We start from the raw sequence: 17,258 nt of genomic DNA, 5'->3' as shown, positions 1-17,258 counted from the left end.
CTGGCAAGCGGTCATATAGTCGGCCTCCGCGATAAACACGCGCTTGCGGCGAACGTCAAACGATGACGCATAGCGCGCGGCAGTGGCCACCTGCGCCGAGTCCGAACACGCTTACGGAGCCAATTCCGACTCCGAGCAGGCTTACGGAGCCAATTCCGACTCCGAACAGGCTTACGGAGCCAATTCAGACTCCGAGCACGCTTACGGAGCCAATTGATACTCCGAGCAGGCTTACGGAGCCAATTCCGACTCCGAACAGGCTTACGGAGCCAATTCAGACTCCGAGCACGCTTACGGAGCCAATTCAGACTCCGAACAGGCTTACGGAGCCAATTTCGACATACTGGCTCGCGCCTGTATTGTCGGCTCGCGCGAAGCGCGGTGTTGACTAGCGTAGTGAAGCTTTTCGCTTCAATACAATCCTTCGTTTCTTTTATATGTTTTCGTCCTGGTGCCATTTTGCCGTCATTGTGACTCAGTGTTCGTATCGTGCCTTGTTTCAATAAACTTTTTCTAAACACAACGCTGTCGCGTTAAAAGGCTAACTGTCGCCGCCGAATCTCTCAACGACTGGTGGCCCGTTTTTAAAACCACGTAAATTTATGTCGCCTCTTGCGGCGCCCTCCTCCAATGATGCCATTGCAACGTTGCAGTAAGACCCCCCCCCCCCCCCCAGTATTTAAAAAGTTCGTTAGCCAATCTTAGTTAATTAGCGAACGGACTGCGGCGGTTACTCGACAATCTAGAGTAGGAATTAGTAGTAAACAACGCATCATCGCATCAGTTCAATCATATTTAAAGAAGGTATTTCTTTTTCGTTAATGTAGATCGCACGGTATAGTACCGATTTTGGCTTAACCGTCACCCTTGCAGCTCCCGTTGACAGTAACGCCAGGTTTCTTTTTTTACTAAAGCATTGAAGGAAACACCCTAACTGGGGAGTGAGGCAGAAGAGGGCGCACTGAATTTGTGACATATTCTCTTCGGTCTTTGTAGTCGTGTGTTGAGATAGCAGAGTTAAGCAGCCTGCAAAGACCCCAAAGCCGTTTACGATACGTTTATTTTGACGCTTAGAATGATGCGATACTTCCACATACCGTGACAGACACGCTCGCGGTTTAGAAAAGAGCTTGATATTAATTAGACCATGACTACAGATATACCAGCGCCTTATATCCGCAAACGGTCGAATATACTCTTTGATACGTGCACTGCATCTTTGCCATACTCGGCGAAAAATTTAATAACTCGATACGAGTTACGCCACAAAATGGCACTGCACCTGCCGTGCTTGTCCCCGCTTTACAAAACAGCTACAGTTCCAGAGAGGTGTCGATATTGAAGGAAGCTTGCTTTCATTGTCATGTTATGGAAATGAGTAACCTATAATTGACTGGTGCACTTATACAAATCCTCTTAGAGGTGGGCAGTGGTGTATTTTCCACTGAACTCTAGGGTTGTTGCAGGCAGTCTTGAGAAAAACTCGGTAAACCTTATGCAAAGTACCAAAACAACAGATGTGTTTAGAAAAAAAAAGGTTTATTTCAGCAGGAGACGATACCAACACAGAGTCGCAATCAATGCACAGATTCACCAGGACGATAACATATACGAAGTACCAAGAATTGTGTACACGGCACGTTTTCAGAGTAGTGTTTGCTCAGAGCCAACAATACTCTCTTTGCTTCTAATCATTTCCGGTGCGATCTTTCTTGCTCCCGGCTATCTTGCACAACTACCGTTCATGATCGGGTGCTCGAAGAGGTTTTTGCTTACCCTTTCCTGGAAACGTCGTGCAAATCGTACATATGAAGGACAAACCGCAATGCAAGTTACCACTCGTTGATGTCTTTTAATTGATATTTTAATTTTTAGACAATCCAAAGGGGCACTTGGCGCGTTTACGTCGTCAGGATGCTTGGGCGCGGAGGCACAGCTGGGGCGCATGCGAATAGGACGGTGCATACAGGCTGCTTAGCTCACAAACAGCGACAAGCGTGCGTGCGTGTGTCTGTCTGTCGTTGAAGAAGACAAGCATGCGAACACAAACACAACTCTACTAACGTTTCGGGTGGTGGTCGTTCCTTAAGAGGAGGCTTTCGCTCGGGTAGGTGGCTTTGGCTCTGGCCCAACTCCGACGCGGCCTATTCAAATACATGTAAAACGCAAAAACGTTTTTTTTAGATAACTACTGGAGCGATTTTTATGAAGTTTGTTGCATTTGAGAGAGAAAGTTAAATACTACTGACTGCTGGAAGCGGAATTTCGGTTTCGCGCCTAAATTTTGTTAAAACGATGTTCGTATATTCAAGAGTTTGAAAAGAAAAAGAAGCATGAAGCTTACAAATTCATAGCTCTCCATCAAGAACATATAGCGAGGTTCCGTAAACGGCATCCATTACATCATTCAAAGCAGACAAATTTGATATGTCATTTTACATCCTACGTGAATTTGTTATGTTGGTTACAAGGGTTCTGCAAAAGCTCTATTACCATATCACAAAATTTTTTTATATTCATGTGTAACATACCAATTTTGTCCGCTTTAGATGTACTATTAGATGCAATTCACAGAATTGTAATATCATCTGTAGTTGTTGTGTTACAGAGTTGTAAACTTGATAGTTTCGTATTTTGAAAATTTTCGATTTTTGCCAATTTTGAAGAAAGAATTGACGAACTAACTCAAAAATTCGAAAACAACAGTCACCAGATTTTAAGTTTTTCTTTTAAATGCAACAAACCTCGTCAAATTTGGTGCAGTGGCTGCCGAGAAAAACGAATTCTCCTTTTACATGTATTTAGATAGGCGCTACCCGAGCTAAAGCTTCCTCTAAAACTTCGTAAGGTAGCGCCACCCTTTGAAGAATGCCGCCTCTTCCTCGCGCGCTATGACCGAGGCCGACGCCGCGTCGCTATTGGCCGAATAGCATCACGTGGGCCGTCGCGCCATGCTTTAGCGCCATTTTCGCTCGAGAAGCGTCTACAGAGTGGGAGGAGCCCACGTTGGCGCCGTTGCTACGCTCCAGCGGTGTACGCGGCGCCACGATCGAGGAGGGAGCGTGAAAGAGAGGAGAAACGAAGAGTAGTGAAGGTGGAGGAGGAGAGTGTCGCTACTTTACGATTGGTTTAAGGGGCTTTAGTGGTCCTGCCTTCGTTCGAGAGTGACGAAGGCAGGACGTGCCACCTGCCGATACGTTCGTAAATGTCTTCTTCGACTGCATCTTCCACCGGATCCATGGAACTTCATTCTCAGAAAAATACGAAAAAAAAACTTACCGCCGGTGGGAGCTGAACCCACAACCTCTGCATTACACGTGCGTTGCAATAGCGTGTGCGCAACGGTACAATTGGTATTGTGCAACACAAATGTAATACGGAGGTTGTTGTGGATCGACAAGTTGTTTTTTCGTTCCCTTTCATTTTACCTCTAGCTCATCATTTCTATGGTTCAATCAAAGCTGCAAGTAATTTCCCCTATGCTTTCCATGCTTTTGTTCTCTGCTAGTTTCATAAGTTTGTAACTAAGTAAAAACAAATCAGGCCCCTCGCTCACCCTCCACATTCATTACACGGCGAGTGTCCCGATTCCGACCGATTTGATGCCTTCAGGTAGCATATGCGCGGGTTTACTGCTCAGCTTCCTGCTCCTAAGTTCACGTACTATACGTGATACCGTCGGTGAAAAAGATGTTCCACACCCTCCGCGGTGACCACGAGTGACGCTGGCCAACACTCCCAGGGTTACATCTTGTACACGTACATAAAAAAACACCCAAGGACGTGGATGTGCGAACACCCAATGCCGTATAGCACAATTGGTTGTGGTCTCGCCCCCCACCGACGACAAGTTGTTTCCTTTTCTCTCTCTAACTATAGCTCCACTTTCTAGATGCGCTACCTTGATATGCGCTACGAAATACATTGTCGTTCCAGTTGACAGTTCCCCAAAAGGGTGCTTCTAACACCTCGAGAAGCCCTTAGCCGGAACACCCGATGCGTATATAAAACATACCATCAACGGACAGCCCACGAACTGTAAGATATATCTTTCTTGTAGCATTAAATTCGCCGATCACCTTTAAAAAGATAGATGCATCGCCATTTCTTTCTTTTTTTCACATTTGTGACATACCAGTCAGTAATAAGAACCGACTCGAATTAAAGCTGAGTTTGTGCGCTGCATTCAGGTCTCAGGAAGATATAATCAAAGATGGTTAATGTTTATATATATATATATATATATATATTAAAGGGGTAGGCAATGAAGGCTCAAGGCACACAAGAGCGCGGTCAAATCATCCTCGTATACGTAGTACGCCAACTAGGATACCGAGAATAACTCCACACACGCGGCAATGCGTCGAGCCCGTAGACACGATGGCGTGTCGTCCCCTCGAAATCCGGCACGTTCCCACCGCTACGTAAACCGAAGAGAATGCGCGGATCCGAGAACAAGCGGGAAAGAACGGTTGGAGGGGGAAACGGAACCAACCACGGACACCCCGCATCCGCTTTAAATACCCTGCCCCCTCCTTTTTTTACCGATGTATATGCACACGGCGCAAACGAATAGAATAAAGAAAACGGATAAGAGAATCGAAAGCTGGACGTAAAAATAAATTGCAGGTACGGGAACGGACTCGGATGGACAACCCCCCCCCCTCCCCGCCCCCGCATGAAGTGAAATTATGAATAAGCATTAGGCAGTAGTAGTAGTAATATTTATTGTGGCAGTACGAAAATGTACAACACAAATACATGTACGTACGGTATGCGGTTTGTCCCAGCTAACGTTAGCCGAGCTGTTGAACGAAAAATAAAGATTTTAAAAAGGCGGTGCAAAATGCAAATAAAGAACCTATTATGTTCGGTTGGCAGAGGTCTGACGTCTGAACGCAGTAGATCTTAAGATCCTATCTTGTACCCTGTTTTCTTAATATTTTTTTCTAACGTTAGCTGGGACACCCTATATATACAAACAGGGTGTTCCAGTTAACTTTAGCCAGAGTTTAAAGATATGCAAATGCCACGTAGCTGAACAGAAACAAGGTAATGTCGTTTGCCGTCGCTTGGAGATACTCAGATAATTTTTTTCAGTCTATCTAATTACATAATTACAAAGTGCCTCGAGCAGTCAGTCGCGCGGCAATTTTACGTGTATTCGCGGGCTTCTTTCACGCTCGAAAAAAAGAAAGCTTTTATGTAGCATCTATTGAACAACAGAAAACTGTTTTGGGAGTTTTTCATGTCACTCTACAATTTTCTCATTGACACTTTCTATCTAAATATATTTGAGAAGTTGATAAATTAATTAAGACTAACTATCTAATTAGTCTGAATGAAAAAAAATAGTTTGAGTATTTCCAGGCGACGGAAAACAACATTACATTTGTTCTGTCCGGCTACGTAGCCTTCGCATATTAGGGAGCTTTAGGATAGGGGCCCCAATAGTTTGGGGCCCCAAAGAGCTTTGCGGGTGTTACCGTTGAGGCACGTAGGAGTGAAGAGATTTAGAATAGGGTTTGACTTTTGCGGATAGCGTCTTGCGCTGACAGCGCCACTACGGCGTCAAAGAAAAACATTTAGAAATAATTAAATAAAGTATACCATTTTATGATAGGAATAATAATTTTTACTTGCGTGTATTCGCGTTTAAGTACAATTTAGAGGTTATTCTCTGTAAGCAGCAAACAATTAGTTGCACTTAGTTTTGAGCAAACCAACTTTACTAGCCTTCACCAGCCAAGCTTAGCCGTGTTAGGCCTACGAGCCATAAAATACACAATCGAATTCAAAATCAGCGGCGTCTAATGAGTCAATCTTCATAACACACGCTAGTTGAGAGAAAGCGATAACCGCACTCACTTCTCCTAGCTTGCGAACTTCACGCGTTACCGCGAATCGAACCCAGTCTTGTGCTAGGTTAGAGCCGTCGCTTCGATGGGTGCCGCCATGTTTGCCGACGCAAAGCTTTTGGGGCCGCTATTTGGGCTCCCGCTAAATCGGTGAAATAGCGTTCCTAACACAAAACCCAAACGGAGTTTGCGTCTTGCGCATGCGCAGTGGCTTCGACGCTATTTCTTTGGGGCCCCAAAACGTTTGGGGCCCCTATTCTAAAACTCTCTATTGTTAAACTCGGGCTAAAGTTAGCTGGGACACCCTGTATAGTCATACGTACATATACGCACATACATCTCTGCCAAGGTAGGCGAGGCAAAAGGCGTCGATAGAACACCCGACGTGGCCTGTGATTCTGTCACGTTGCAATATTAGCGGAACAGCACTGAAAGTATCGCGATTACAACCACATATTTAGTTTTGTAAATTATGTGTGCAGCAATGTAAAAAAAGGCACTCCGTGTACCTATGACGCGTACCTGTGAAGATAAAGATCGAAATGTAGATTACACGTCCGGCAGTAATAATACATACTTTATGGTAATGAGAGCAATGTCCGTACGAGACTATAGATTTGTAATCAAATATTAGACTCATGGAAGGAGCTTATCTACAGAAAAGGCAGGGAGGTTGACCTGAGCTGGTGTGTTATAGTCTGCTAAACTCTGCATGCACTTTTGGAAGAGAGAAGGGGAGCGTAAGTATCCCCAGTTGAAAAAAACAATTGGACCCAATTGGAAAATTTCCACTTGTTTCCAATTGGTCCCATTTGTGTATTAGTACCCAATTGGGCCACTTGGAACAATTGGGCCAATTGGTTGTATACCATCTGGCTCAAATGGTGCAGTTGGCATAAAACCAAGTGGTTGTATACCATTTGGCTCAAATGGTGCAGTTGGCATAAAACCAATTGGTTGTTGCCAATTGGGTCACATGGTGCAGTTGGCATAGAACCAATTGGGCCAATTGGCATGGAACCAAATGGTGCAAATGGAGCCGCTCGACGGGTCAAATGGTTTCGACTGTGCACCGCCTGCCTGCGCTGTGTGAATCTGGCAAACTAGCACAGCAATAAGGAACCACATTATTACGTGTTGCTCGGCTAGTTGGTTCATATATATTGTGATCTAATATGATGCAATACAATACGAACAGCACAGAAAGAGAATCTCTTCATTAATACTCTTCCCCATGCTTTTCTTGCTTCACATCATATCACACAAGGAGCCACTACTTCCTTAAGATGATAACTACATGTGACAATGAGGCAACAAGTGAAAAGTAGGATTTAAAGCTTTATTACTGAGAAAAATGCAATTCGGGATACTGTTCATGGTCCTTTTCTGGTCTAGTCACGCCACAACCTGCAGAAATGGATAAAAAAGAAAGACAGCATTGTGTATGGAATCCTGAAAAACCTGTTGCCCTCAAAAGCTGGCACGACAGGCAAGCTGATATTAGATAAAAAGGCACCTCAATTTTAATATCCAGCAATCCAACCAGGTTGAAGAGAGTCACAATTTGCGGTTTATGTAGCTAAGGTTCAAGCAGCAAATGCAAGAAAATTGTTCTAATCAGTATATATTTTTCGCTGTTCTGTCAATGTCAGCAATGTTCTCCCCCACGTAGTGATTCATACGTTTCACCAGTGCTGTCACGACGCTCTCGGGGAAACCTTGCTTTTAAAGAAACGCTCATGCAATACACTTGAAGCATTTTTGTCGAAATTAGTTCAGTGCATCATGCATATTTGCTACATTACACAAAAGCGTATACATATATCTCTGTGCAATCATTTAACTCAAACGAGTGTGCGTGACCCGTGCACTCGTGTAGTGCAGTAATGCAAATTAATTACAAGAGCTTTGGAAACGCGGAAACTTACCTCCGATCTGCAAAATTCTGGCAAGGTAGTGGGCACACGTGCCGGCCGCGTTTGTCCACTTCACCATATAAAAACCCGCCGAAAAGTCGTCGTCAGGCTTGAAGTTCTTTATGTCTGTCACTGGCACAATTGCCAAATGTTTGTCGATTTCGTGCCGCACGAAGCACGCAAGGCGATCAGGACAAAGGGCAGAATGTAGTGCAGCACGCATGCACGACTGTTTTTGTTGCTGCCATGGTTCCTGCACACACGAGCACATGTTGCTAATGTTGATGTCGATTATGCTGTCCCGTTCGGTCACCAAGGAAAAATGACGCTGAGACAAAATTTATATTCCAAGGAAGAATTATTTCAGAGATGTGAAATATAAAATTTAAACAATATTGCTAAATTACAAATTGCATTATGCCTAAAAGTTGTTTGAGTCGTGTGTTTAAGAAACACATAAAAAAGTGCAAGTTTTTTTTTTTACTGTTTAACATGATCAATACATCGCGACCACTTTTTTTTACGGTTGTTCCCCATTTACTTGCCCTCCAAATGCCAAATAGTGTCTTCCAATCTCACGAATCCAATCTCGAATCTCGCGTCCAAATCTCAAAAGAGAAATCTCAAAAGGAAAAGAGAAATCTGCAAATTTTGTACACAAGAGACATTAACATTTTCTCACTTAAATTTTATCCAAATGGTTTTGATAACTCCAATTGGACCATGTGGCAATTCGGATTTACCCAAATGGTCCTGCTGGAGACTCCATCTGGCCCAATTGGAAGGGAGGGTTTCCATATGAACCAATTGGCCGTTCTAACTGGTCCAAATGGTCCTGTTGGAGAAAACACTTGGTCCAATTGGAAATTGCCGTTTCCAGTTGGACCCATTGATATTTCCAAATGGTGTCAATTGTTTTTTTGGACTGGGTCAGGCTCTAGCATTATATGAATGTATTCGAACGCTCACAATTTCAACACACGTATAAATTATACTAAGGCAGCCAAAATTTTCTGACGCGAGATTTGAATGAATTAATTGTGTTGGAGTTTTTTCTACAAGGTCAACTATCTTTTGGGTGAACGTTGAACAGTTATTCCGGAATTCGACAATTCGGGAATTACACACCGTACGAAGTGCGTGCTTCCATATGACAATAATCACAAGTACAATAAACTTACACGAACATAGAACACACCCGCCGTGGTACGTGGCGTAGCGTTTTTTGTTTCTTTATTTTCTGGCGTTGCGCTGCTAAGCCCGGCGAGGTCGCGGGATCGAGTCCCGGCCACGGCGGCCGCATTTCGGTGGGGGCGAAATGCAAAAAGCGGCCGCGCAATAAATTAATCCGGAGGCCCCCACTACGGCATAACTCATAATCATATCGTGGCTTTGGTACGTAAAACCTCGGAATCGAATCGGATCGAGTATAGTACAGAAGGAAGGTAGACCACAAAGTGAAATTCGATCGAAGTTATACGTTACAATTCAACACGTTTTTAGATCTTATATATATTTATCGCTCCTAGCGGTGCCCCCAGCCACGTATATACATGATCCAGCAGCTGACGGGTGTTGGCTACTTTTAATTTCTACGCTGCGAGTAGCTGTTAAGTGCTTATCATTTCCGGGTCCTCAGTGCCTGCGTTACTAACATCGCCGAGTTCATTTCGGCCTGGGGCGCGATCGGAGGTAGCTGTTCGAAATGCACGTTCAGTTTGCGTTCAGTAATTCGCCCCGTGCCATTAGCCTAGGCCAATCGCGTGCGGTGCAACCGAACGCGCGCTCCGAACAACGATCCCCGATCGCGCCCCCTGGTGGCAGTGAACATGATTACTACATACTGGGCTTCATTGTTGCTTGAATATGTCCGACTTTAACAGTGCCTAGAAGAACGAGGACGAAAGAAAAGACACGCAGAAGAGCTTCCTTCCTTACTGTTATATTGAACTATTCGGTTCCTGGCCAATCCCCCATAGTGGGTATGTGCCACTAACGCGTAGGCTCTACGTCTACGTCTGGATCTGCATCCAACAGGTATTTTATTTGAAAACGAATTATTTACAACAATTAAATATTCAATTCAACGAACGCAGATATACGGTGTCCCAGCTAACGTTAACCAAGCTGTTCAAATAAAGATAAAAAGAAGGCTTAAAAACACAGTGCCAAATATGGTGTTTGGTCGCCAGACCTCTGAAAATCCAACATCGTAGGTCGTTTAATCGAATCTTGCCCCGTGCCTTTTTTTCTCAATCTTTTTTTTCTTCTTTGAACAGATTGGCTAGCGTACGTTGGCTGGGACAAACGGTATATCAGTTCATTTTTTTTTCAGCCCTAACAGAACGCTTTTAATTCGCTCGAGGCATATTATACACTGATGTATAGATTACTATGGGGGGTAGACATTAAATGTATGAGAATGCATAGCAAAATAGGTGTCTCGCAAAATAGCGAAATTTGACTATTTTCGGTTTTAGCTGGTCCCTTCAGGGCGCACACGTATTGCAAGTTGGTGAAACAGAAGCAGGCGAGTTCGCAATGCACGTGCACTTGAATTTTGAATCTGGGGCCCGTATTACGTGACGAGTCATTTCACTTTGCATTCTTTTTGCCTCTAGCAATTGGCTTGGACCTAGCCGTGCCCGCACTATCGCCGAGATCGCGGCCACTCATCGGTACGGATGATAAGAAATTGAATCGAACGAAAAAAACCTTTACATAATACCGCCCTGGCACCAGAATTCAGATAGAGCCCGTCAAACGTGCGGTAAAATCCGCTGATTTCGCACCTATGTTTCTATCACCGACATATTTTCGACGCTTTATTTTCTTTTCTCATTAAAAGAAGGTCCGGGACCTCGAAACCCTAAAATATATACTGCCAAGCCTCAGAGCGCATAAATGGCGACATGACTTTAGCTACAGCCAGTTTCGGTTTCGTTTGCCATGAGGTGGCTGTGTCACGACGCAGAAGGTGGTCACGTAGAAGCAGGACATCGCGTCTGTAAACTGCTCTAGGTGAGCAGACTCACCGCCGTGAACTCCTATGTGCTCCGTAAAATTATCAGAAAAAGTGAATCTTTTCGTTAATTAGTCAATTATTCATTTAGCTTTCCCGAGTAATCCAGCTCAATCAGTAGAATGACAATTTGCCACAGGCGAATAAAGAAAGGTCTCTGATGTGAAATATATACATAAAAAAGTGGGTTAAAGAAAACACACACAAAGCACAAATTAGGTAAGTTTGGCACAAGGTTCGCCATAATTGCACGAGATTGCGCAGGAATGGGCGGCAATACCATTATCCGCTGCGTATGACTCTGCAGGCACCAAGATGTGCATACATATGTTTCATTTTTCTCATTTAAAACTGGCACAACGCATACGGACCTGACGCTCGTCGGTGGCTTCATGTGAAGCGTCGACGCTGTGAGCAGACGATCGTCTGCTCGTCGCTCGCACCAGCGGAGGAATAAAACGGTGCAGCGGTGCTACCTCAACATCAGCTTGGCTTCCGCCGGCTTCATAGCTATGCGCAACGCTGCACGGTTTAATAGAAACGCAGGTGCAGGATCTGCGATGACCGAGTGCATTAGCGCGGAGCGCCGCTCTCGGTATAAACCTAAACCTGTCACCGCGTCCGATGAGCGCCGGAATGTGATCCGGGTTGCCACGGCTGCTTCCCGTTGAATAATTGAGTGCGCTGCGTCGACGGGCTATAGACATAGGCGCGAAAAGAGGCGGACCTATGAAGCCATGATCTGAGGACACTAGCAATTGCGAGAATCGAACTGCTTGAACGATTAAATGGCCGAGCGAGTTTTTTTTTTTGTTGTTGTTGTTGTTGTTGCAAATTGAGTAACATGTGTATTTGTCCCGTGTAAGGGGGCATACACGTTTCTCTATATGAGGTCGTGGGAGCGCAAAAGTGCAAAGTAATAAAAACTTCGCCTGACGTGGCATATAGTTGGTGGCATGTGCTGTATCATCTCGTTTCAATGAAATAATATATCACGTAATATACTCTTTTCTAAGACATCACTGTACCCTGTTAGACGATCTATATGTCACGACGGTGCGAAAGGCTATTAAACGTAAGCATAAGTTTGTAAACTTGCAAAAGCGCGTTATAGAAAAGACCACATAGACAAAGAAACTAGTAGATCTATAACATTCTGCTTGTGCTTGTTTTAGCTGCTGTTTCTTTTTTGCCTATTTCCTGTGTGCAACTGCACTTTGGCAAGTTTGCTACGAGTAAGAACTCGCCGAAGTTCGCTACCAGTTAGGTATAACCTTTTGAAGTCATGCACAGCAAAGGCCTTACAACCCGTGCCACACTATAACAAATATAAAACATTATACTTTAAGGACATATCCATAAAAATGAATCCGTCGAAGTGCGTGGAATATGACATCATACGAACAGTGTACACTATGTCAGGAACCCAGACAAAAATGCCTTGAAAATTGGCTGGAATAGGTCAGCGCCTTGCCAGAATAAATATACGCGGTTTTAGATAAACAATACATTATACTATACAAACACAAACGAAATGTAGACCATTGTGATATTCCGCGGAGAACGACAAACTTAGACCACTTCAGGAACTGAAAATGAATGAACGCCTCCGACTCAAGCGTGATCAGGAGCGCATTTAAATACCAACCACGAAACAGCGATGTCACTGCTTTGCACTCATGACGTCACTGGCTCCGCCTCCCCGCATCCGCCAATAGGAGGACCGGTAGCGAGAGGCGAGCCGGTAGAGGCTGCAGGTGAGTAGACGCTTTCGTTTCAGTTTCGGAAGCGCTTTGCCCTTTTATTGCGCGTGGCTGATTTTGAGTTGTTACGCGCCTTTTGTTTCATTTATTCCTTTTCGCATCGGCCTGCTACGCTTCGGAGGAGGTACGGCGGTCGGGGACCGGGCCGAATGAATGCGCGCTCCCGTTTATTCAACGGACAGGTGCAGGAGGAGGCGATGTCGATGTCGCACGCTCGCAACGGGCCGGCAGACTGGAGTCCGGGATACGCGGTATCGTAGAGTGGCATACAGGCGCTCAGGTGAGCCGCTTTCTATGCAGTTCCAATCGATTTCTCATTTGGTTTGATTTGATTTATTTATGTGTTCTTGGTAAACTTGAAGCTAATGGCACACAGTACGTGACACGGGATTCTGTACGTACTGCGTATAATTGCGTACATCACCTGTAGCGCCGTTAACATGTGCTAAAGTTCTCAGTACAGCGCACTGGAATTCTTTAAGAACGCCATTGTCGTAGTAAATATGTTCGCATCGTATTGTAATAATAAGGACATCGAAACACTAAAGATAATCGCTACAAAATTGCAGTTTTTATATCTTAAGTACTACAACGCATCAAAGATGAAAATTTTCAGTGTACAATAAAGGGAAAGTGAGACATCCAACCAATCATAGCAATTGCTACAAAGGAAACCGATACGGGTTCCTCAAAAGAAAAGCCTCGCAGTTGTACGTAGGGATACACTCCAGAAGGAGGACCGTCTTGTTGGGCTAGTTGGTCTAACACTGTAAACTCTAATTACAGCGAAGAAGATACACATACACATAAACAAGACACGAAAGATGCGGAAAAGCGCTACATCCAACTGTTTATTGCAATCGACATACCCTCCGATATTATAAAGTGAGCCACGCACTTTTGGCACGCCCCTTATCCCATGCGAAGGTGATAGACATAACTAAAAACTAAAAAGGTGAACTATACTGCTGCCTGCTTTAGATAGCAGAATTCAAGAAGTCCAGTTCGGCACTGTGCAAAAGAATGGACGCTTCGCTTACACAGATAGGTGAATTTTTGTGGATAGAGAATGCTTATAAAGCCACTCAAGCCGTGTGGTATATCTGGACTTGCCTAAGATAGCAATCGCAGAAAAAAGTGCCTCGCAACCACTCGCGATTATATGGGCAACCAAATGTGCATATTTGTCCTTTTTTTTCTTAACTTTTAGCGCGTGTTTTCTGGGGCGGTCGTTGATGCACCGTTCGGTTTGGCCGATGTACACTTTTCCACACTTCAAGGGAACCGAACATGCTACTCCTGTCGTACACCCTACGGAAAGGGGGGGGGGGGGTCATGTCTGGTTTTGCGATATCGCTTGCTGTCAAAGCAAATCCTATAGGGCAGAGCCTGGAAAGCTTATTGGGAGCCGTAAAGACTACAGGAATACTATGCCTGTTTGCGACCTTCTTCAGGTTGTGCGAGACCTTATGCATATAAGGCGTTACTATAGTATAAAGGCCTCGCCGTCCGTCGCTGGGTCTCCGCGCTTTCCGTTCCGGCTCTGTTCTTTGCCTTTTGCAGGAGATATTCGGCCACTGCACCAACAAGCAACTCAGGAAATCCCGCTGCCAACAGGCGACCAATCTGATTTTCAAAGCTATGCTGCATTGTATGCGGCCGGGAACTACTTTCGGAGCGTAGCATCTTTGTCAAGGGTAAAACGGACGCCGACCAAAAACATTAAAAGAAAAGAAACCAAGACGTTTCGGATCCCATGGGAAGCCGAAACGTCTTGGTTTCTCTTCTTTTAATGTTTTTGGTCGGCCTCCGCTTTACCCTTGACTATAGCCAATCTCGACCAGACGAGTTTTCGTCGAACTCTTGATTTCCTAGCATCCTCATGTGTATTTCTTGCGCTGTAATTTGAACTTGCACTACATGGGGAAGAAAGAACAATGTAATTTATTTACATTTCGAATGTCACGGTTCGTCAGTAGGACGTCCTTTACTTCGTTTCGTCCGACATCACCCTAAAATAGGGGCTGGCGATGCAATCCAATAAAATGCAGTGAATCTTCATCTTACGCAACAATCAGCAGAGGGGAGGGGGGGGGGGGCTAACGAGTGGGGAAAAGCCGCAATTTTGACGAGATTACCTCGCCTTAGGAAGTTTGGTAACGCCGTCACCAGTGAGAAAAAGTAAACGGTATAGACAAATGGATGAGAATGACTTCGACGTATGTTGTAGACAAATAGCATAGCCGCAGAGTATACTCACCAGTGAAAGATAAATCCAGGTCCAACGCACGCCTTGGAGCCTATGCGAAGATTTTGTGAATCGGTCAATCAAATGCTTTAGTAACCTCGCCCATCCCAGTCGTATATGTCATTGGCGTAAAGTGGATCTCGCGCATGCGCTCTTGTGCACACCCCGTTCTACACAATGTGACACAGGCTTAACGTGCCGAAACCACGACATGTGATCGAGGCACGCTGTAGTGGGGGGACTCCGGATTTATTTTGACAGCAGTGGGTTTCTTTATGGGGCGTACTTAAATATAAGTGCACGTGCGTTTTTTTTTCTGCGTTTCGTCCTTGTATAAATGCGGCCGCCTCGGTCGGGATCGAACCCACGACCCCGAGCTCTTCAGCGCAACGCCAAGGACACTTGGAAATGTAGAACTGAAAGAAGCATCAGGAAGAGGGAAGTGCGGCAACGGACCGGAATACAACGATTTGTAGTAAGAATCAGAAGATATGTACTTCTAGAAATCGTTTGAAACTTGGCATGTGGCAGTCTTAGTGCGGACGTGTAAGTGATTATAAATATTTCATGGCTGAGAATCGGATTGTTTGCTTCTCATAATAAGTACGAACCTTTGGTGAAAAAAAAGGTTATTTTTTTGCTGGCAAATATAATCTATTCGTTATCGTCAGCCTATGCATAGCTACTGCAGGACGAAGGCCTCTATACGCGATCTCCAATTACCCCTGTCTTGCAACATCTGTTTCAGATGTTGCAAGACAGGAAATTGAGATGTTCAGATTTTAGATTAGATCTAAATCTATATCTAATCTAATGAACAAAGGGAAAATATGACATCCACCCGTTGGTAGCAATTGCTACGAACGGGTGGATTTTCCCTTTATTCATTACTTCCCTGCACCTTGCGGGTTTCCGCTGAACTACTACGTTAAATGTAATCTAAAATCTAAATCTCTAGAGCATATCTTGCTTGAGCGCCCAGCTTGCAGGTACGAGCGACATCGACATAAAATGAACATGGAAGAGCTCGACCAAGGTCCCTTGACACTGGACACGGATGCTGGGTCCCTGGCTTTGCAGATGAAAACAGAGCAAAGAGATTGCTTGTTTTAGAGCGCAGCTCTTAGGCGCCCGTTCCTATACTCCGCTTCATACATCAGGTGCACCGCTGTGGAAGCTGCGCAAGAAGTCCGGTCACCAAAATGTATCACTCCGCGCGTTCCCGTCTATGCTTCGCTGCACGCCAGGAGGCGTTTGGTCGCGCTAGCATGCACGTGAGGCTGCCGCGACGGGCAACGAAAAACAAATTGATTGAAAACAACGTGTTAGCAGCCGTATGAGTACATGGTCTGTTTGTTTCTGAGAGCCAATTCTTCTTTTTTTTCGTTCAGAACAGCTTATATATAGAAAATTTTCACAATAATTGAGTCAAAGAACGCGAAGCTATTTCTAAGTGCGAACGCAGCCACTGCAAAAAGGATCTCTAGCCTCCACAGCGTTCCATCTGATGTATGAAACGGAGTATAGGTCGAGCGTCGGCGTCCCTCGGCGTAACCGCGCGAACGCGCTCATGCCACTGCTCGCGCGCGTTCGTCGTCGTCGTCTTCCACAGCTGGCTCCAGTGCCGCTCATCATGCCAGCGTTCCCGTACTGCCCCTACCTTCGCGAAGGCGCTGACGACATTGGCACACTGCCAGTCGGTTCGTTGATTACTGTCTCATATTCCTTGCCTCAACATATCGCGAAATGAAAGCACGTATCGAGCTGCGCTCAAATTTCGCATTAGGGAGTATCGTAATCGCCGGATACTTTTTTACATATTTTTATGCCTGGATTAACTGTCTAGCTTTAACAAGATTTGCTACCTTCGCCTCCTCGGACATTTACTCTGCTGCCGCTAAAATCACAAAGCCTGCATTTTCTTTTTCTTTCATTTTTTTCTTCTTCTGCCCACCTTCTTCTAGGCCCGTTGTTCTGCTTCATTGGAGAAAACACGCCGGATAACCACTCTACTGTTCAATACAGAGCGTTCCCTCTCTTCCAAGTTTAAATCTAATCTGGCAACTCGGCACCTGACTCCTTTTTTTTTTCACGCAGCATGGACGACGAGGCGTCACCGTGCCCCGTCGGGAGCAAGCTGTCGACGGGTGGCAGCGAGTACGCCACCCTGACTCCGGTGGCACCGATGTCCTACACCGGCGCACACCACGTGCACCAACACGTGGAGCTGCAGCCGACGCTGTACCCGCACCACCAGCAGCCGCCGACGGTGGCCGTGTTCCCGACCTTCTTCTGCGGCGGCGCAGTGCCGGAGATGATGACGACCACGTCGACGACATCGATCGAGCTACAAGACCTGCCGCCCGCGGTGGGCGGCGTTCCCTCTCCCGACTTCTCGGTCAACTCGGACTCGGACGACTCTTCGTCGGAGAAGGTAACTCCGTCTCCCAG

The 17,258-nt window shown here is 45.3% G+C and overlaps 1 protein-coding gene across 1 annotated transcript in view; it reads left to right on the top strand.

Moving 5' to 3' along the window:
- Positions 1-16,988, top strand: part of LOC142564834 (uncharacterized) — a 29,392-nt gene extending 12,404 nt beyond the window's left edge. The window contains exons 6-7 of the mRNA XM_075676012.1: positions 12,742-12,839; positions 16,905-16,988. Coding sequence (XP_075532127.1) covers positions 12,742-12,819 — 78 coding nt within the window. The 3' untranslated portion in view covers positions 12,820-12,839; positions 16,905-16,988. The remainder of the gene's footprint in view (positions 1-12,741; positions 12,840-16,904) is intronic.
- Positions 16,989-17,258: the final 270 nt, after the last annotated feature.

The sequence above is a fragment of the Dermacentor variabilis genome, chromosome 11 (assembly GCF_050947875.1).
Source record: "Dermacentor variabilis isolate Ectoservices chromosome 11, ASM5094787v1, whole genome shotgun sequence".
In the NCBI taxonomy this organism is placed as follows: Eukaryota; Metazoa; Arthropoda; class Arachnida; order Ixodida; family Ixodidae; genus Dermacentor; species Dermacentor variabilis.
This window is presented reverse-complemented; position numbering and strand designations above follow the sequence as displayed.